Here is a 19,987-nt window from a genome sequence, read left to right on the forward strand (position 1 = left end):
AATATATCAAGCTGAATTTCAATGATATTTTATTGAGCATTCTTGCCGCAAAGTTTGTCAATTTAGAAAAAAAAACAAAATCACCATTGTTGTGCAATCAATAATCTGGTGGTGGTAGAAGATCGTTCCAAAAACGAGATGTATTGTGATTCTCAACATCCTCCATTCGTTGAACAGTGTAGGAATAAATCCCTAAGCAGTTCACTACACCTTTATCAGATATGGGTTCCCATTCTACTTCCACTGTCGGATTTTTAGGGTTTCTGAAAATATGGAAGATCATCAGCGCTGTGCTTTGACTTTACTAAATAAAGTAAAATTCGTACCCGTTTTTCATAAAAGCGACAATGCTTGAAGTTAGTAATCTTGTCATATCTGTATCAGCCTTCGTCTTTCTACTTGGGTTTTTTAAAATGTAAAATCCATCACCACAGTGGAGGCATCCTAATTGCGGTACAAAGAAGCATACAAGATTTAGTATTCTCTAAATAGGTATCTACCTATTGAATAAATACATAATCGATTCAAAATAATATTCAACTCTACTAACCATAGTTTTTTTCATTATCAGGGTAAGCAGCTGTCTCCCTGTAGTAAAATTTATAACAATATGTGTCTCCTAAAGAAGCTACTGAGTACAGCTTGGCGGTTTCAATTATCCCATTGTAAAAGTGACGATCTCCTAGAGCCTTGAGAAAAGTGTATAGGTAGGTACTTTAATAGTTTTGCTCCATAGATTTTCTCAACTTGTGGGTTTTACCTACTTACCTGGAAATAATGTTTGGCTGTTTGATTCGACAAAGGTTTATTTTTCAAGTAGTACTTTCGTATCGAAGCGCTGATGTGATCTTTTTGGTATTCGGATTTCACATGATTATACATGAATATCATCGGCAGAATATCATTCCATTGGTAATTTACTTCATTTATTCTGGTCTTATTATAAATCACGTCTGTAATGTCGAGAGTTACGTTCAGTTTTATCCATAATTATTACTCACCTGACTCAGGCATTATTATAGTGGGAATGTCTAACCAAATCCAAAAGGTGCTCCCTCGTTTTCAGTCATAGAGATCATCCAAGGTATGTGCTTTATTTTGCCCTCTCTCATCAACGTGTAGGGATCCTCGGATAAAAACGCCCCATCATGTGGTGTTTCAATTACCGGAGTGTATGGGAAAGTTATCAAGTATCCTTCTTTCTATCAAAAACAAATACCTACCTAGTTAATTTAGTGGTAATTAGATGGATCTATTGGCTCTCATTTGAAAACTTGAACTGTTCTTTGACCCTTAATCGAATATTCATTTTGATCTGAAAATGAGATTTCCAAAATTATATCAAAATTTTCACTGCATTAACCTGCGTCCTTTGGCAACTCTGATGGAAAAGCAGTGAAAATTTGGAAGGAGGGGAAGACATGATTTTCAACTCGAAAAAGAAAAAACAAACAAAAAGTTGAGAATTTAAAAATGAGGAGTAGGATTAAAAATTGTCTAAAAATGTGTTTTGAATGGTAGTGAAAACGTTGTGATTTTAGTTTTAAAAATTCCTGGAGACACCGCTTGTAATAATGCCCGTCTTCTAAGCGTAAGTGAAAAAAAAAATGAATCAGCTGGCTGGCACAAAAATAAAATTTTCGTGTATATCTATTTTTGAAAATATTAATGCTCAATTAGCATACTTGGCATGAATGTTCACTGTTCAGCCATGTAAGGAAAAATATATGCAATGTACCTAAAGTGAATTTTTTTCTCATCCGTTTCTCAGAAACTCACACCACTATCGTTTCTTTGCAATTCGATGAAAAATGTGCACGATTAATGACAAAGTGGATCTATCAAGGTTTATTCCAATTTACAATTATTTACTTACGTGATGAACAATATAACCTTTTAACGACACACTACATCAATCGAACAAAATGTATGATCAATACGAATTTAAAAAAAATAACAGCTAAATTTTTATGCTTCTTGATAACTGCAACATTCACCAATCATAAAAAGAAAAGGCACTCGTTTTTGGAGTAAGAGGTGCCTAAGCCTATGTACTTAACTTCACTTACGTTTTAGAACTACGTACTTCTAAAATTAAGATATATCTTATCAAGTTGAATATCACAACAGAAGAAATACACTCATTGTTCGAGGTTATGTAGTTTCAATCATAATTCACAATTATTGCTCAAATTGAAATGCACGTTTTGTGCTACCTACATCGCTTACCATGTCTACTGTTCAAGATTTGTTGTAATAATACTATGATTCAAAATAAAGTTGCTTTCATCAGTAAGAATTTGTTTTAGAACATGAGAACCTTCGATTTTCTTTTTTAGTGAGCTGAGTACTGAGAAAAGTTAACGTGGATAGAGGAAAAATTTAATCTTCGCACGTTTGTCTGGTTTCATCGACGTCGTACATAACTTTGGATTTTTAAAAATATTTTATTGTTGTTCACTGTAACTGTCCCCCACCATCCAATATTGAGAGTATACTTACCTGCTCGTACCTATTGAAATTTTGCTTTGTGATCTTCAAAGCGGTACTTGTTTTGCCTGTGGTTTGGAAAGTCTTTCCGTCTCCAAATTTCCGAGGAAAATAATCTTCATGCTTTACCAAAAGCTCGTTTCCTTCCCTTCCTCTTAAAAAAATATCCTGTCAAAAATGCTGCTCAAGTCTCGTTTCTTTTTTTTGTCTAGTGTCTACCCAATTTTTTGAAAATTTTTGTTGGGAAATACCTATGCGACAGTAATTGATTAGGAGTCCGAAGTACATATTTCCCAGGTCCAAAAACAGTTCAAAAAAAGTGCGAATTTTTCTTCAAATGAGGAAAGTTGAGCTCTGTTCTGAAATTTTTTAAATAATGTGTGTTTTTTTACTATAAAATCTAAAAAAGTGAATTTTGAACACTAGAAAAAATTAAACAAAAAATTATACCTTAGTTGAAGAAGAAGCTTCAGTTTAGTTTTAGAAAATTGAAGCGTTTTCATTAACTCTACTTTTTAACCAACTCTTTTACCAGGAGGTCAAATAAACTTTGAATAATTTTATTGATCCAGTGTAAATGAAGCAAAATCTTAAAATAAGTTTACTTATTATTAATTGACAAAATTTGTTGAATTGCTGAAATTCTCATCGTGGATCATCTTCTTGAGGCAGCAGATCATTCCAAAAACGTACGTTGTCACGATTCTCAATATCCTCCATCTTTTGATACGTATTTGAGTAAATTACTAGGCAATTCATTGTACCATTTCTAGATATCGGTTCCCATCGGATTTTCTGAGTGCTTGGATTTCTGCAAGCAAAAATGAATACATTGTTGTCTATAGAATGTGGAACTTTTGACACACAGATACTTAGAATTGTCAACTGTACCCTTGTTTCATGAAAGCGATGATGCTCGAACATAGCAACTTTGACATATCCTTATCATTCTTATTTTTTTATTTCCATAGTAGGATTTTAAAACGTAAATCATGTCGTCGCTGTGACAAACTCCTGTAATTATACAAATGAACAAAATCGTTAACGAGTGCTGCGGAATATTATTTTAAACTGATTTTCCTACTGACCGTAATTTTTTCCTTTATTGTTCGGATAAAAATCAGACACGCTTTCTGTTCCTCTGTAATAAAACTTGAAGCAATAGGTATTTTCATATGAAGCTGAAGAATGTAACTTGGTGATTGCAGTAACTCCGTTGTAAAAGTAACGATCTCCTAAAGCCTTTGTAAAAAAAAAAAAATCATGCTGCGTTTATAAGTATTTTTGTAGCACGAGTTTTTTCGTAGTTTCAATAGCTTACTTGTAAAAATTCACTGGTAGTTTGATTAGATAAATTTTCATCTCCCAAGTAATGCTCTTTTATGGAGGAACTGATGTGATTTTGCTCAGATTTTGAACGTAAATGACTGTAGAATAATAATTTAGGCAACATCTCATCCCAATGGTCATTCAATTGTTCCATTAATGTATCATTGGTCACTATTTCTGAATTGTGAAAAATTTAAGCATAAATAATTTTACTACCCTCGGAGCAGCGATGAAAGAGGAGAAATGTACTCGTAAGTGTAGACTTCTCAAGTACCAGATGACTAGCTCTTATTTTTATTTCTCAAAATTGTACAATTTTTATAGATTCTTTTTCAATTGACAATTTGAAACAACTATGAGGTATGTATGTATTATCGAACCTAATCCAAAAACTGATCCTTCAGTCTCAACTAGACTGGTCAAAAATGGTACTTGCTTCACTTTGCCTTCTTTCAACAAACGCACAGGGTTTTCGGTTAAAAATGCCCCATGATGTTTAGGCTCGATCACTGGGCCGAAAAACAGACCGTCTATGTCAAGTCCATTCTAATCAATAACCAAAGACATCAATCAAGATCTTACCGAGTTTAAAAATTATAATAGGTATTCTGCAAACCGGAAAAATTTACGAATTTACCTTAATTGGTGATCCTTCCTCGGTCAGTTCTTTAGCAGGTTTGTTTTTCAAACATTTCATCATTATTTCGACGTTTTCGTGGCTGCAGTTGAATGCTAAAGCTACTTTTTCCGAGTTTTTCACCGTGTATGTCGGTAATGACCAAGGAAGTGAAACCAAACCACTAGATGAAATCGCACTTTGGAAATGGTCTGTCAGGATCATGAAAATTAGAGCATTACAAATATTAAAATAGCCTAAGCCTATACGTGATGCCAATGCATTATTTTTACCTTTGTTTAATGGAGAGAATAAGTGATAGTGGACGCTGGCTCCTCCTGCTGAATTCCCATATATGGTTACTTTGTTGGGATCTCCTCCGAAGGGACGAATATTACGTTTGACCCATCGTAAAGCTTCTACTTGGTCTTTTAAACCATAATTCCCGGGTGCTGAAGGATGATTAGCGCTAAAGAAACCTGTCATGGATGAAAAATTTCAGTGTTTTGTTTTTGATTTGTGTCATGTGCTTTATCTCGATTGGTGCTCTACATTACCTAGTATTCCAAGTCTGTAATTTAAACTGACGTAAACGATATCATCATCTTGTAAAATATAATCTGGATAGGCGTGATTTCCAGTTCCCACCATGAATCCTCCTCCATGAAAATAGACCAGAACGTTCATCAGCTCAAACTCAGTCTTATTATCTTTCTCCGGAAGCTGTATTCAAATATCAAATGCAGGCTACTCAAAATTGTGTGCTCAAGTATCACCCAAAGTGCTATACCTATGTTATGCAAATATGTACATAGTAGCTGAAACGTACTTTCGGGGTGAAAACGTTCAAAAAAAGGCAGTCCTCGTCACCAGTCGCTTCAATGTTTTGTTTTCCTGGTTGGTACGATACTTGCACGCAGGTGTTGCCCTCTGATTTTGCTTTTCTCGATCCAGTCCATGGTTTCGGTGGTTTTGGATCCTTAAAAAGATACAAATTTTTAAAAAAAATCACTTATTGTTTTTCCAATGTGAAAAGTTCATTTTGAGAATTTTTCCCTGTTTCAAATCTGAGCTTTGGTTGAAAAAAGGAAGCAAAGTTAAATTTTTCCAACCAATCTTCCTGGCTGGAAAAATTGGGTCCCTGCTAAAAATTTTCCTCTAGTTACAATTTTTTAAAAAATTTCTTTTCTTAGAAAAAATGAAAAAAATTTACATGAATTTTCAGATGCCAAAAAAATGAATTTTTGTTTGAAAATACATTATGTGTAGTTTATGATTTTCACTTTCTTCCAAGCTACAAAATAAAAAAGTTTTAAATATATAAACAACAATTTGAATCAACATGACACTGAGAAAACAATGCTAAAAATTGTCTCAGGTGAGCAAATGAAAGCTGTGAAAATTTTTTTCAAAATGCATGATAGGTCGATCATTTGAAATATCAGGAAAGTTTTTGAAAAATTGTTAAAATTTCGAGAAGACTGAAGAAAGCAAAAATTTCTCATCCATGTTTAAGAATTTCGCTTGATTTTTTTTTTCAAAATTGAACGATTTTGTTTTGGACAAAAGGAGAGATGAAGGATGAATTTGTATTGCTAAGAAATTGATGAAAAAAATTACCTCGAATCTATTATCTCCAATTGGCGGAGCAGCATAGGGTATCCCAAGAAATGCGTATACTTTTCGATCATTTGGTAAAGTATACGTGGTTCCGACTAACTCACCTTCTTTTATTCGCACACGAGGAGAACAGCAATGAACTGATGTTAAAACACAAGCTAACAAGAGTAACTTCATTTTAAACGCTACGAATGTACTTAGATATTAATTTATTGTTTCAATAAGGATAAAATAGTTTTGATTACTTATTTTGTTGGTTTTATGAACTAACTACCTACGCATTTATTCGACCATAGTTATTATGATCCGAAATCGTAAAATTTATCTTGGATTTGCGCTGCTTGGTATGTTTTATCGACAAGTACTTGAAGTTATCGACTACTTAAGATAGGTTAATTGGTTAATTCGCGCCTATCAAAATTCAAGTCCTGTAAACTTTTTATTGATATGAAAAACACTTTTGTTTTTTTTGTTTGTTTTTTTTTAAGAGAGAAGAAACTCTTGACTCATATTAATAAAATAAAATGATATTTGATAACCCACTACAAAAAATATTCCGACTTTAATATTATTCGTCAGTGTCAAATTCCTTATCTTTCAAATTTTCTCCTCGTTTTAGAGAATCAGAATTGATAAATAAATAGTTTGAAATCAATGTATGAAGTGTTGTTATTTAATTTTTAAGAATAGGTAATGAGTGTACAAATATAGGTAGTTGATTTAATTTTTTTTCGGAAAATCATATTTATTGTGATCTTTCGCAGGCATCCAGTTCTTTCCAAAAACGATTATTTTCTCGATTTTCAATGTTTTCCATTCGTTGGTATGTATAGGAATATATTACCAAGCAGTTCAACTTGTTTCCTTTTCTGGAAACTGGATTCCATTCTACTTCAGCAGTGCTAGGATTTCTGTGAGAAAATATTTTCTTGATCAGTTGTTTTTCGGAAGAAGAAAAATATTATAAAAATGAATTGCCAATGATTTCGTACCCATTTTCCATGAAAGCAGTTATACTTGAAATTAGTAACTTGGTCATGTCTAAATCATTTTTGTTCTTCGATTTCCCACCGGCGTATTTGATAATGTAGGTCAAATCATCAGCGTGACAGACACCTTTGGACCAGAGAAAAAATAACATGTAAAGATGGAATAAAAATCCAACTTGCAGAATGAACAAAAGCAGTCCAACTAACCGTAATTTTTTTTATTCGTATTGGGATAAAGGTCTGAGACGCTTTCAGCTCCTCTGTAGTACAATTTATAACAAAATGTGTTCTTGTGAGAAGCCGAAGAGTATAATTTTGTCGCTGCTGCTGATCCACACCAAACGTGTCGGTCTCCAGCTGCCTGTGTGCACATGAATTATCATTCAGTTTCATTTGCTTATATTATTCGCATGCATTTCTATTCACTAACCTCAAATATGCGCTTGGAATTCTGCTTAGTCAACAATTCGTTTTTCAAGTACTTCTTCCGTATCAAAGAACTCAAACGATCTTGCTCAGATTTCGAGTGATACTCGTATAAAAATATCTTCGGAGCTAATTTGTTCCAGTGTTCGTTTATATCATTTATGTAGGTTTGATTGGTGGCTATTTCTGAAATTTTTTCACTCATATTCGTCAAGTTGGTCTGACTATGAAACATTCAAAAGCTGAGACTTGAAACGTAAAAATTACCTAACGCTATGAATGATCCTTCGTTTTCAACAAAACCAATCATCCAAGGCACTTCGTTCACTCTGCCTGCCTTCAACAATTCGTGAGGATTTTCTGATATGAAAGATACAGGATGATGAGGTTCCACCACGGGTCCAAAGGGTAGTTTTGTCAAATGACCATCTTCCTGTGAAATGATTTACGTTAGAAACGAATATTTTCAGGAGAGCTATCTGATCTCAAATCTTGAGATTGTTTGAATATTTACTCCGTAATTGTATCCTTTATCCACGATTTCTTCGGCTGGTTTGTTTCTCATACATTCCATCATATCTTGAATACTTTCACCTCCACAGTTCAACGATGCAGCCAGGTCTACCGAGTTTTGAACGACATTTGGTGGTAATGCCCATGGTAGTAGGACTGTGCCACTGGATGAAATAGCCCTATGAAAAAGTCCTGCAAATCAAGATGAAACTTTATTCAGTGTTGTCAAATTTGGGAGCTTGATCCTATCAGTCTGCGGTGTTTCACTTCGCATATTGGCATGAGAATAACTCATAGGCACACTAAGCTATAGATATAGTCGATGGATACTCAAAATACCTTTGCTTAATGGAGAAATCATGTGATACTGAATACTAGCGCCTCCTGAAGAGCATCCATAGATGGTGACTTTATCTGGATTTCCACCAAAATGATGAATGTTTCGTTGAACCCATTTTAAAGCTTCGACTTGATCTTTGAATCCATAATTACCCGGTGCTGCTGGGTCATTGGTGGCGAAATATCCTTTTTGAGCGAACCATTATTCATTAGTGCATAGGTAGGTAAATTTTGGGCAAATTACAAAAAAATCTGATTCCATTTTATCATTACCCAGAACCCCGAGTCTGTGATTCATACTGACGAATACAACATCATCATTCGCCATCAAGTGATCAGGATATGCTTCGTTGCCTGTTCCAAACAAAAATGCTCCTCCGTGTATGTACACAAAAACATTCATCAGTTTTCGATTTTTGTTGGACTCTGGAAGCTATGAAAATAATATTTGAAAATTATGGAGACAGATTTCTTAAAAATTGTCGCTTACTTTTGGTGTAAAAATATTCATGTACAAGCAATCCTCATCACCGATTGGATTATAGCGGTCTCCTGGCGTGTAAGGTACTTGTAAGCAAACATTGCCTTGGTCCGTTGCCATTTTGAATCCACCCCATGGTGTCAATTTTTGTGGATCCTTATGAATGAAGCAAATTACTATGAACAAATGTTACAATAGGTACTTAACTAGAACATATTAATCAATTTATTGGCTTACCTTAAATCGATAATCTCCTGTCGGAGGATCAGCATAAGGTACTCCAAGAAACGCCTTAACTTCTCGATTATTATCTAATGTGTAAGTTTTGCCCACGAGAACGCCTTCTTGAATTCTCACACTTACCAAATCGCAATAAACGGTTGCGAAGATATTTACTGATAATAATAATAATAATAATTTCATTTTGAAATTTAGTTTTGAGAAACGAACGATGAAGCAGCAAATAACATTGATTCAGTGAATGAAGTTATTTGAAAATACATGCATTTTTATTGTTTTAATACATTGATGCTAGATTGAAATGTTTTCAAGTGTTTTAAATCTAATCTGAAACAAGTTGAAAATTTTTATCATTGATGACTGCTTGACTACAACAATTCATTTGGTTGAATTTCAAAGTATACAACCATACTTATTCGTTAAAATGAAGTACCTATACTTTTAAAGTGCAAGCTGGTTCATGTTTTTTTTTCTTTTTTACATTTTATTGCTCTACGTGAAAGTTGATTACGTATCTAAAATTATAGGTGAATCATTTTTTTCGTAAGTTGGAAATAAAAAAAAGTTTATAAGTATGGTCACAAAAAAAATGAATCTGTGAAAATTTATCGAAATTTTTTATTATTGGAAATTATTCCTTTAGAGGGAGGGGAGGATTTACAAGGTTTATATTTTTTACCTTTCATGCCCCCCTTTCCCGTTGTTATTTTGAGTGAGAGAATAATTCCGTATTTTTTGTTTTCTCTACCTGAAAAAAGTGGTGCCGGGAAGCCCCGTTCAATTTGAATAAAAATCCAATATAGGTACCCAGAATTTGTCAGTTCCGTGTCAGTATTTTTATAAATAATACTTACCTTTTTCGAGAAAAAACATCTGGTTTTCCAAGCTGTGCTTGCCCCTTGTCATGGAGTCTCCGAGTTGAAAAAATTCAAAGAGAGTAGAATAGGTAAATCAAAATAGGTAATTTTTTGGAAATATCTGTAAATAACCCAATTTTTTGAGAAAGACTCCTCTGTGGTCTCGCAAATAATGTTGGTATCCTTGTATGAAATCCCTCCCAAGATGGAAATAATCAAAAAAGATAAATACGAATTTTTTGAAAATTGTTTTAGTACATAAATAATTCCATTTTCCTTCAATTCGAAATTGAAGAATACGCCAAAATTATGGGGTAAAATTCTGACAAAGAACAAGACAGTTGATTTATTTTTTCGAAAGTTTTGCTTGGATTTGTGACCATTAAATAGGAATTATGGTGGTGGGCCTAAGCAAAGTGAGGAACGAGGATATCAAAAGAAAGTCCTCAAATTTGATGAAATTGATTTGCAAGTTGAGGAAGTTTAATTTCACCCGAAAAATTCATGTAAAATTTTCATTTTGATTTGAAAAAACGAAAAAACTGATTTTTGAGTTGAAAAAACGAAAAAACTGATTTTTGAGTTGAAAAATAAAAATCTAGAATATATCTTCAATTTTCTAATGCTTTAAATAATTTTTTTTTACGATTCTCAGCAACTCAATTTGAAATGATTGAATATCCAATGCAAACCCGTTCCACAAAGTTGAATTATTAAATTCCACCCACATACCGGAACCTGATCTCTAATCTGAAATCTATGCTTGTTTTTTTCTCTAGAATATTTGCGAATCCGAAACGCCGCGATTAGAATTCAAAATGCATACCGAGGTTGGAAAATAAGAATAGAATTTTTACGTAGAAGACGTGCCGCCATCGTGATACAGTCCTGTTTGCGTGGAATGTTCGCCAGAGAGGTTCGTCGTATGATTCATTATAATAATACTGTATCTAGGCGTATAACCTCGGCAACTGGCAACACTTTATACCCTGGTGAATTAATTTTTTCACATTTCTTAGGTCGCTACGGCATTACGTGAAATGCGTCGAGTCGAAGAGGAAATGCGTAAACGTGAGAGAATGGAAGAAGAGAAAAGAAAAGCCGCCGAGGAAGAACAAGCCAGCAAGGAAGCACAAGCCAGCAAGGAAGCGGAATTGTAAATTTTACTTTGACGCTAGTTTACTCGGTGTTGTTTTACATGCAATTTACTCCTATTATTTTTATGCGAATTTTACAGAGTTAAAGAAGAGGAGGAAATTATCGCTTTGGCTGAACAATTGAATTCTCGTTTGGAGAAAACCCACGACTCGGTCGATTTAGATAATTTATTTGCGTTCTTGACCGATGTGCAAGCTGGTCGTAATCATATTATTGATCATATTGGAGAAAAAATGAAGGAATTAGTTACCGATATAGATATGGAGGTGAGAAAAATTGGAAATTTTGAATAATTTTTTCGATTGTTTTTTTTTTTTGACTATTTATTAATTCGATTATTTTCTTGTTCTAGTTGGAGAATGTGCTGCAACAAGAAATCGAAACCATCAACTCGCAACAAGAAAACTCGAGATTATCACCTCCAACCACCTTGGATCTGTCGCCCAAGAATACCAATAATACCAAATCCGCCAAAGGGCCTACTTTGCCCGAGCCAAATTGTCCTCCTCCTCCTCCACCACCTGGAAATAAAACTTCAAATGAACCTATTTACGAAGCAGTGTTACCAAGAGACGAAGGTACTTCACCTCCACCGTTACCAGCACCACCACATAAACTGCGACCCAAAAGTCCTGGCTTGGAGAGAATCCAAAAATCAGAAAAAGCATCTCCTGTTTTGAATGGATCGCCGAGGCAGAGCAGACCCAGCTCGAGAGGATCTAATGCATCTGCTGTAAGTGACCGTTATAGTGTAGAAGTTTATCAAAACGTGTGGTTTGCGTTTGTGTGTATATTTTTTATGATGAATTTTTCCTTCGCAGAATGCTCAACCTGCACCTTGGAGATATAATGAACAATTGGAAGAATTCGAAAAGGAGCAGAGGAGAAGGTTGCGGGTTGAAAAGAAATTGCAAGAGTTAGTTGTAGAAAAACAAGAGAGAATTGTCGAAAATTCCGAAGAACTACATCACGATATTGTCGAATTCGCTCAAAATTATTTCAATACTCATGAAAAATGTTTAGATGGTAAAATGAAAATTTTTTATGATTTTTTTACGATCTTAAAAAAAGTGAGATGTTTTAGCATCATTTGTACTGATCCTGTGAACATTTTCAGGTACCATAATGGCAACCCTCACTCGCAAAAGGAAATCAGTAGATTTCATACCTAAATACGAAATGATCACTTATTGTAAAACTACCTCAATTCCTACCTCTCATGTACATATGTACGATCCTGACAACATCACCATTGCTTGCAATATATTTAGAGTAAGTTGAATTCAGCTTATTCCAGATTTCTGGTTGATTCAGTCACTATGTCGTTATTATGTGAAATTAATATTTTTCAGGACTTGTGTAAATACATGAAAGGTGAAATAAAAACCGAATCAGAACATCAAATCATCCAAACCATAATTGGGTTTGGAATCGAACGAGAAGAACTCAGAGATGAGATCTACGTCCAATGTATGAGACAAGCTACCAATAATCCTAGTCTCGAAGCTACCGAAAAAGTCTGGCTTCTTTTGTGTTTAGCAGTGGTTGCTTTCCAACCATCAAAATTATTATTTAAAGTAAGATACAGTTTTTTTTCCTGACATAAGGATCTTCTGATTTTTTTTTTTACTTATCTGGTATGTTCTTTTTGCAGTACTTTATATCATTTTTGAAGAAAAACATACAATGTGACGGTAAACTCAGACAGTATGTACAATGGTGTCTAGATAATTGTAAAAATACCAAAGTGTCTTGTAGAAAATTCCCACCATCGACTGTTGAAATTGCGGTAAGTTTTGAACTCAAGATTACAAATATTTAGAAAGTCTCGAACGAGTCATTAATTGAATCATATTTTCAGGCAATGCGACGCTTAGGAACCATTGTATGCAGATTCTTTTTCCTCGATGGTCGAACCAAAGCTATCGATATACATCCTACCGACACAGCCAGTGATGCTGCATCCAAATTAGCTGATAAATTAGGTTTGCAGAATTTGGATGGATGGGCTATTTACCAAAGTAAAGCTGAAGGAGAAGAACATGTCAGAGGACACGATTATCTGTACGATGTCATTGCTGCTTGGGAAATGTAAGTTTTGAGAAGTGTTGGCTGGAAATTCGATCGATTCGATTTCAACGAAAGTTTAATTCCAAAGAGAACATGTTTAAGAACACTATTAACTACAAATTCAAATACCTTGATTGATTTTTCAATTTTTTTTTTTTTTTTGAGAATTTTTATTTTTTAGGCATGTGAAATTTTAGCTTAGGAGGTTTTAGAACTTTTTTTTTCAACTTTTCAATTCGTTGAATTTGAATCGGTTGTTTGAAAAGCTTCAAGAGTGGATTTAATTTTTTTTTCCTTTTGACTTCACAGGAAACAGAACAAACAATTGCAGAACTCTTTTTCAATGCTACATCGTCGAAGTAGCTCAGCAACTTTAACGAATGGAGAGAATAAATTCATATTTAAGAAAAGATTATTCAGAAATTCAAGAGAAATTTGTCAAGATCCCGTTGAGATCAGTTTACTTTATGCTCAAGCTGTATATAGCGTTGTAAAAGTAAGCTCTTGCACTGCAAGAATATTTTTAATGTACCTACCTAATTAAAAAAAGAAGTATTTGAGTAGCCCTAATCTTATGTGATGATTTCAGTGCGACGATTTCCCAATCAATGAAAAAGTTGCTGTACAATTGGCGGGTCTTCAAGCTCAAGTATCTTTAGCGGATCCGAAAGATAACAGACTGGATTATTACACCGATATTGATACATATTTACCATATAGAATAAGTAGAAGCAGAGGAGATGATATATGGGTAAATTATACAATCAAAATTCGTAAAAAAAAAATAAACCAAGTCAATGTGAGAGATCTCATTTGTTGGATTTTTCTCAGGTATCGATCATTGCACAAGCGCATAAACAATATGGTGCTGGAAAATCCGAACTAATTGCAAAGATTTTATACCTAACTTGTGTCATGCAGTATAAATTATACGGATCGACTATTTTCCAAGTTACTTATCGAGGATACTGGTCCTATGGTAAATATACCTTAAATTTTTTTTCGAAAATGAATTTGACGTCAGAGAATTTTAATGATATTTTATTTTCAGGAAATACTCTGTTTCTGGGAGTAAACTGCGATGGACTGATATTAATTAAACCTGAAGATAAACTCGTCCTATATGAATTTCAATATCCTGAAATCGAATCCATATTTTTAGACCCTAGTGACAGTTTCCTTACTATTAACCTAATACGTCACCATAATGATAACGGGACTCAAAAATGTTTCGTTTTCGAGACACCCCAAAAGACAGAAATTGGATCACTGATCGTCAGTTATTACCCTGCATTGGCTAGTTGGATCACTGAAAATGAAATAGCGGTATGAGATACTAAATATATTAAATTTCAGGATTTTCAAAGGTTCGAATTATATCTCTAATGTGAAATTATTTCTTTCAGACTAAAATTGTGACTGGTGAAGATAGAGCTAGACTTTATCGCACCTTAATGGAATGTAGACGAACACTGATCGATAGTGGAATTCTCAATAAACCTCAAGAAGGTGCTGGTAAATTCTTGAAGAACACTTTAAGAAGGTAGGTATCCCAAAACCCTCGTTAAATTGATTTTCTTTTGATAAATTTCACATATTTGAGTTTTATTTATTGCAGATTTAGTAAAAACAGATTGGAAAAATTATGGAACGAAAACGGTTTTGCTGAATTCAGCGAAACATATCACGGATTCGCATTTTCCTATTGGGCTTTTACTAGGCAACCCCTTCAACAAAGCATATGCAAGTTGCAAGAAGCCGATGACGCATTAGCTGTACAAATCTTCACTATTCTTCTGACTTACGCTGGATTATGCCAGAATGGTGTGTAGTTTTTTAGGCTTTGACACAATTTAATGAAAATTTCCCTATAATATACAACGATTCGTCATTTTGCAGGAGAAGTAGCTCGTCGAACCGAAGAAGAGCATATTTCCCTCATACAAAGTATTATGGAGAAAGCCATGCGAAAAGACGCCCTTCTATGTGAACTATACATGCAACTTATCAAACAAACCACCGAACATCCTGATCCTAATTCTCGAGTGAATCTACGCCACTGGGCAGTTTTATCTCTAGTCTGTTCTGTGGCCTTACCTCCGCATAAAAATATACGTAAATATTTACTGGCTCATTTACGTAAATGTGCCAGCGATTATTTAACCGAAGAAGGAAAATACGCCAGATTTGCCGAAAAAGTACGAGTCTCAGAATTTTAAACCTTAAACTCTATGCCAGTTTCTGATTTATTTACTAATTTCTGTGTTTTTTTACAGTGTGTTTATAAAATGCAAGGCACTAGGAAAAGGCAATGGCCTCCTTCGCGAGAAGAAATTATGTGCACGATTAATAGACGACTGATATATGCCAGGTTCCATTTCATGGATGGTCAATATCATGCTATTGAATTCCACCCTTCTGCTTCGGCTGAAGATGTTGTACAAATTATTAAAAATAAAATTGGTCTCAGAGAATCTGCTATGGGTAAGTTACCAATATTCCGGATATGAAAAATTATTTCTACACTTTCCTGTTCCGCATCTCTAATCAAATATATTCCGCAGGTTATGCTATTTACGAAGTACTTGGCAACTCCGAACGTAGTCTTTTATCCGATGAAAAAGTAGCCGATGTCATGTCCAAATGGGAACATTACCGAAATGCCAACTCAGTCAGTACAAATGGCACGATGGGTAAACCGGCTCGAAAACAAAGCCATCTGTTCCTATTCAAAAAACATTTGTTCCTTGACCAATACATGGATCTGGATGATCCTGTGGAGAAAGAATTACTCTATCATCAAGTCCTACATGGATTACGTTCCGATAGATTCCCAGTTACTGAAAACGAAGCCGTTAGTAAAATTTTTCTTCAATTTTTCATATCCTTTTTTCTTGCATTAAAAATTTTGTATTTTTCCGCAGATTATGTTGACTGCGTTACAAGCCCAAGTAGAGTTGGGTGACTTTGTCGAAGACAAAGAAGACTATAGAGCAGTAGCTGGACACTGTTTACCAGCCAGATTGGCAGCCAATATTTTACCAGAAGCTGTAGCAATGCATCAGCAAAGTTTAAGAGGCATGTCAGCTCCGGAAGCTAAAAAAGCCTTCTTGAATCTGATCAGAAGCTGGCCCCTTCATCGAGCGACTATTTTCGATGTCATGGTTAGTACATTTTTTTCTTTCAAGAATAGAATGCGATTTTGTTTCGATTTTAACGTAATATTTTCTCCAATACAGCAATCTTTCACGTCAAACTGGCCTAAAGTCTTGTGGCTGGCAGTGGATCAAGTAGGATTACACCTACTTGAGCATCGTTCCAGGAACGCGTTGTGTAGCTACGAATACGATAGCATTTTGAGCTACAGTCCTGCTGTTAATTGCCTCATGATAATCACTGGAAGCGAGAAAAAACAAAGCAAAGTCATTTTAACAACGTCACAGGTTAGTGATCTTCATTATTACTACATACACATGCACTAATTTAGTTTTTGGCATTAGTATAAGTAAGGGGTCGCAAAGCAACTTATATTCCCATCACATCGCTTGAACGCTTGTAGGCTAGAAAAATGATTTAAAAATTATGACTCATGAAGTTGATTTACTCCTATAGGCATTTCAAATTGCCAATTTAGTCAAAGAGTACACCGAAGTGTTGCAAAATGTGCCCAAAGAAGTGAAAAAGAGGGAACCTAAAAGAAATGGATCTGCTAGACCTGTCAGCATCCTACATAAACCAGTCCCCGTCATCGATGCTAGTTCTTAAATCATCACTTCATCGTTAGTATTTATTTTAAAGGAGATATTGATAATATCTGCTCCTTTTCTGATATTCCTATTACCTATACCTATTACATCACGTTGGACATCTAATTTTCTATCCTGGTTTATATTTTAATGGTACGTACAAAGAAAACCCTACATTTTGATCTCTTCCTTCACGTCCTATCTTCCATTTTCTTCCTTATTCCGTCTGCATTTTACCAAAGTGACATTTAATCAATCTTATCGTTATCATAGACTGGCATTTACATTATGTCTTCCTCGAAGGGTTATGATTTATAAGATGTATTATAACTTAAAAGAAGTTATACGTAGCCCTATAATGGGTCGAATTTGAATGAAGCAAATTTAATTTCTAACTGATCTGGAGAAATCGTATTATTGAAAAAGTCTTCCTATTTGAACATCGTTTTCGATGATATTCCGCACCCCAATCATACGTGGGTTTGATTACCTAAATTAAACAATTCACGAATTCGTATTCTCGAAACGTCAACGGTTGTTACAATTTCCTTCGGAGGTCCCCATTTTATTTCCTTGATGGAATTAATTTTTTAAAAAAAGGAGGGGATACATTTGTGCTAAAATGGAAATTACCTAGTATTATTTTTATACCTATACCTACTTATAACGTACAACTAAATGACAAATGAACAAAAAAAAAACGAGGAACAAGTTTCCGATTTTTTCGCATTTCGACGTATAAGGTCGACTATCGAAGCTTTAATTTATACTTTACCAATTTTTTAATATTTATTTTTACATTATAGTTTTATACGTATTTACATTTACAAGTGTAATTTGTTACTCGATTTGTATATATGGGGTTATTAATTTTTTAATTATGCGTACGCTTTTGCATAATACTCGTCATTCATTTTGGATTTGTGTTTTTGCAAAAATGGTATCTAGTCGAAAAAAAATGTTATCATCTAAGGTATTTAGCATTTTTCATTATTTTCATTATGCTTTCCAAGTTGATAATTGTTACTGTTCGCTACATTGAATAAAAATTTGAGCCAGTTGAGCAGGTAATTATTTCGATGTGTGATTTTTAAGGTTCACTATCACATTGCTGTAGTTTTTAGATTTTCATTTTTGGACTTTTTTGGGAATATTTTTTGAACTCTAAAATGGCTGAAATTACGGTTTTTTTTCGACTTTCATCTTCCATGAAGTTTCAAAAAATCTTTTGGGACTATTTTAAATTACCCTACTTAAAGTGGAACTTTGAAAGTTTTTTTAAAAACGTTTTTAGATTTTTGTTTTCATTGGCCTCGGATTGAATAAAATTTCAACCAAATATGCAGGGCGTACTTCATTGTACTTAGCTTTCAAAACTAATTCAAGAAAATAGGTACCTACTTGATCGACAATTTTTAAAAATGTATGCTTGTTGATTTCAATTGGGTTCTTCAAAAACTTTTCAAAACTATTTAAGAGATACCTGCTAAACATGAATTTTTTTAAAAAAAAGAAAGCTGGTTCCAGTTATAATTCCAACTAGTGTTGTCTTGAAAAATTGGATTTTGGCCATCACTCTTTTCAGTAATCGAAGTCATTTAAACATTTGAAAAATTCTTAGTGAAGTTCGTTTTTAACCTTTCTAGAAACTCATTTTCAAAATGGGATATTAAAACCTCTGGGGGTAAGCAGTTTTCGCAAAGGGAGTTATAGGTATTAGTTTTATGTCTTTGAGAAATCATTTCTGAGCAATGTTTTCGAAAAAAATCTTCATTATATTCAGCATATAAATATTTTAAAAATTAATAATCAGTTTTAAATGAAAATTTTCATCAGACTAAATACAACACGCATTCACGCACTTATAAAAGTTACATTTCTTCGTCGCTATTTTCAAACTCGAATTTATTAAAATCGAGCTCTTCTTCAAAATTCAGCTCACGAATATATAACAACTCCAGAGCACCGAGGTAAAAACCGAAAAATTGTTGAATTCGTTCTGTTGCTGAACAACACCAAATATATCCACCAGCGTGCGCAAATTTTCTTTTCAGTTCATCTTCACACGAATTTTGCCCACAGTATTCTTTTATCGTTTTTTTCCTGGCCTCCTGTTCTCCGGTATGATTGCTCATTAAGAAAGCTACTCCTTTAGTAGCCGTCGATGAGATCTTAGCTTTTGGAAATTGTATTACCATACAAATCCAGATATCTGGCGTTGGTATGTACATGTGTTCTTCTTGTGGAGCGAATGTTACTGTTTTTGGTTCTGTTGGTGGTAATCGAAAAGCTCCAGTGTATATAAGGTGGGAATGGTATATCTGCGATGAAATATTTCGATAATTGAGTGTGATTACAGTCTTCAAGATATCTTAATGTGGGAAGAAAAAAATACCTACCATTGATCTACAACCTTTTAATATCAAGTCAGTAATCTTTGTCCAAAGTAATTGCAGATCTTCGTGTTGAGGCATCACATTTACATAATGATAGGTAGGCATTTTCCACAAAGCGAAAAACAAATGTTCTGGGGGGACTAGTTTTTGAGCTAGTTGCTTCCTCTTAGTTTTAGTATCAGAAGCCTGAAATTGGAATTTTATTTTTTCATTATACATGCTACGAAAGTATAAGTTTTCCGCCCTCCGTGCATGCTGCGAAAATGCTCCATGTTTACCCGGGTCGAAAATGAACATCTTTTAACTTTTAAAGCGCTCTGGAGGCGGAAAAAAGCATTCTACGGAAAAATGAAGTCGAGGAAAATTGTAGAGAATTAAATTTCCAATCGACAAAATGCCTTCAGTTTTTTTCTAGGAAGCTTAGTATTCGATATATTTACTATGCAAAAAAGGAGTCATACTCATCACTTTAACCAAAAACGGGCGTAAAACTTATTTTCGTAGCATGATTAATGAAAAATATCTTACAATGCAAGAAGCGACGACGTGAAGAATGTTTGGTCTCGTGCTTTAACTCACCTCGCCTTCGGCTCGGCGAGTAAAATTGCACTTGACCAAACATACTTCACTTTCGCTCCTTGTATTGTAATATACTATTTCATTTAATGTGAAGACTGATTGAGGATTGTAATCATGTAACTTGATTTCTCACATCTA

At 34.2% G+C, this 19,987-nt stretch overlaps 3 protein-coding genes across 3 annotated transcripts in view; 1 reads left to right on the forward strand and 2 right to left on the reverse strand.

Annotated features, from left to right (window-relative positions):
* Positions 1 to 17,935, forward strand: part of Myo81F (Myosin 81F) — a 107,875-nt gene extending 89,940 nt beyond the window's left edge. Inside the window, exons 14-34 of the mRNA XM_065349956.1 lie at positions 10,680 to 10,816; positions 10,920 to 11,056; positions 11,138 to 11,324; positions 11,411 to 11,791; positions 11,880 to 12,084; positions 12,176 to 12,330; positions 12,411 to 12,635; positions 12,713 to 12,847; positions 12,920 to 13,149; positions 13,438 to 13,624; positions 13,718 to 13,879; positions 13,960 to 14,107; positions 14,180 to 14,454; positions 14,535 to 14,671; positions 14,747 to 14,952; positions 15,028 to 15,326; positions 15,405 to 15,612; positions 15,693 to 15,982; positions 16,053 to 16,292; positions 16,368 to 16,571; positions 16,741 to 17,935. Coding sequence (XP_065206028.1) covers positions 10,680 to 10,816; positions 10,920 to 11,056; positions 11,138 to 11,324; positions 11,411 to 11,791; positions 11,880 to 12,084; positions 12,176 to 12,330; positions 12,411 to 12,635; positions 12,713 to 12,847; positions 12,920 to 13,149; positions 13,438 to 13,624; positions 13,718 to 13,879; positions 13,960 to 14,107; positions 14,180 to 14,454; positions 14,535 to 14,671; positions 14,747 to 14,952; positions 15,028 to 15,326; positions 15,405 to 15,612; positions 15,693 to 15,982; positions 16,053 to 16,292; positions 16,368 to 16,571; positions 16,741 to 16,893 — 4,301 coding nt within the window. The 3' untranslated portion in view covers positions 16,894 to 17,935. The remainder of the gene's footprint in view (positions 1 to 10,679; positions 10,817 to 10,919; positions 11,057 to 11,137; positions 11,325 to 11,410; positions 11,792 to 11,879; positions 12,085 to 12,175; positions 12,331 to 12,410; positions 12,636 to 12,712; positions 12,848 to 12,919; positions 13,150 to 13,437; positions 13,625 to 13,717; positions 13,880 to 13,959; positions 14,108 to 14,179; positions 14,455 to 14,534; positions 14,672 to 14,746; positions 14,953 to 15,027; positions 15,327 to 15,404; positions 15,613 to 15,692; positions 15,983 to 16,052; positions 16,293 to 16,367; positions 16,572 to 16,740) is intronic.
* Positions 13 to 1,264, reverse strand: LOC135833703 (carboxylic ester hydrolase-like). The gene is made up of 5 exons (XM_065347460.1): positions 1,037 to 1,264; positions 769 to 953; positions 551 to 689; positions 327 to 444; positions 13 to 263 (listed from the first exon to the last, which is right to left on the reverse strand). Exons 1-5 carry the CDS (start codon positions 1,110 to 1,112, stop codon positions 98 to 100), a joined length of 684 nt encoding a protein of 227 aa, XP_065203532.1. The 5' UTR covers positions 1,113 to 1,264; the 3' UTR covers positions 13 to 97.
* LOC135838195 (uncharacterized) lies at positions 3,051 to 9,415 on the reverse strand. Its single transcript, XM_065353827.1, has 20 exons — positions 9,041 to 9,415; positions 8,813 to 8,959; positions 8,596 to 8,755; positions 8,323 to 8,508; positions 7,985 to 8,175; positions 7,738 to 7,903; positions 7,475 to 7,656; positions 7,252 to 7,405; positions 7,048 to 7,171; positions 6,804 to 6,966; positions 6,056 to 6,253; positions 5,265 to 5,414; positions 4,993 to 5,158; positions 4,729 to 4,914; positions 4,457 to 4,647; positions 4,200 to 4,365; positions 3,812 to 3,996; positions 3,579 to 3,732; positions 3,382 to 3,504; positions 3,051 to 3,301 (listed from the first exon to the last, which is right to left on the reverse strand). Exons 1-19 carry the CDS (start codon positions 9,224 to 9,226, stop codon positions 3,389 to 3,391), a joined length of 3,171 nt encoding a protein of 1,056 aa, XP_065209899.1. The 5' UTR covers positions 9,227 to 9,415; the 3' UTR covers positions 3,051 to 3,301; positions 3,382 to 3,388.
* Positions 17,936 to 19,987: the final 2,052 nt, after the last annotated feature.

The sequence above is a fragment of the Planococcus citri genome, chromosome 2, assembly GCF_950023065.1.
Source record: "Planococcus citri chromosome 2, ihPlaCitr1.1, whole genome shotgun sequence".
NCBI classification, from domain to species: domain Eukaryota; kingdom Metazoa; phylum Arthropoda; class Insecta; order Hemiptera; family Pseudococcidae; genus Planococcus; species Planococcus citri.

What these genes read in the sequence shown, in the direction of transcription:
- LOC135833703 (XM_065347460.1), bottom strand. Translation starts at nt 1,112, where the DNA reads ATGAGAGAGGGCAAAATAAAGCACATACCTTGGATGATCTCTATGACT. An exon ending in GGGAGCACCTTTTGGATTTG is followed by an intron (nt 954 to 1,036) that starts GTTAGACATTCC and finishes TCGACATTACAG; the next exon opens with ACGTGATTTATAATAAGACC. An exon ending in CAGCCAAACATTATTTCCAG is followed by an intron (nt 690 to 768) that starts GTAAGTAGGTAA and finishes ACTTTTCTCAAG; the next exon opens with GCTCTAGGAGATCGTCACTT.
- LOC135838195 (XM_065353827.1), bottom strand. Translation starts at nt 9,226, where the DNA reads ATGAAATTATTATTATTATTATTATCAGTAAATATCTTCGCAACCGTT. An exon ending in CAGGAGATTATCGATTTAAG is followed by an intron (nt 8,960 to 9,040) that starts GTAAGCCAATAA and finishes TTCATTCATAAG; the next exon opens with GATCCACAAAAATTGACACC. An exon ending in AGGAAGGATCACCAATTAAG is followed by an intron (nt 4,366 to 4,456) that starts GTAAATTCGTAA and finishes GTTATTGATTAG; the next exon opens with AATGGACTTGACATAGACGG.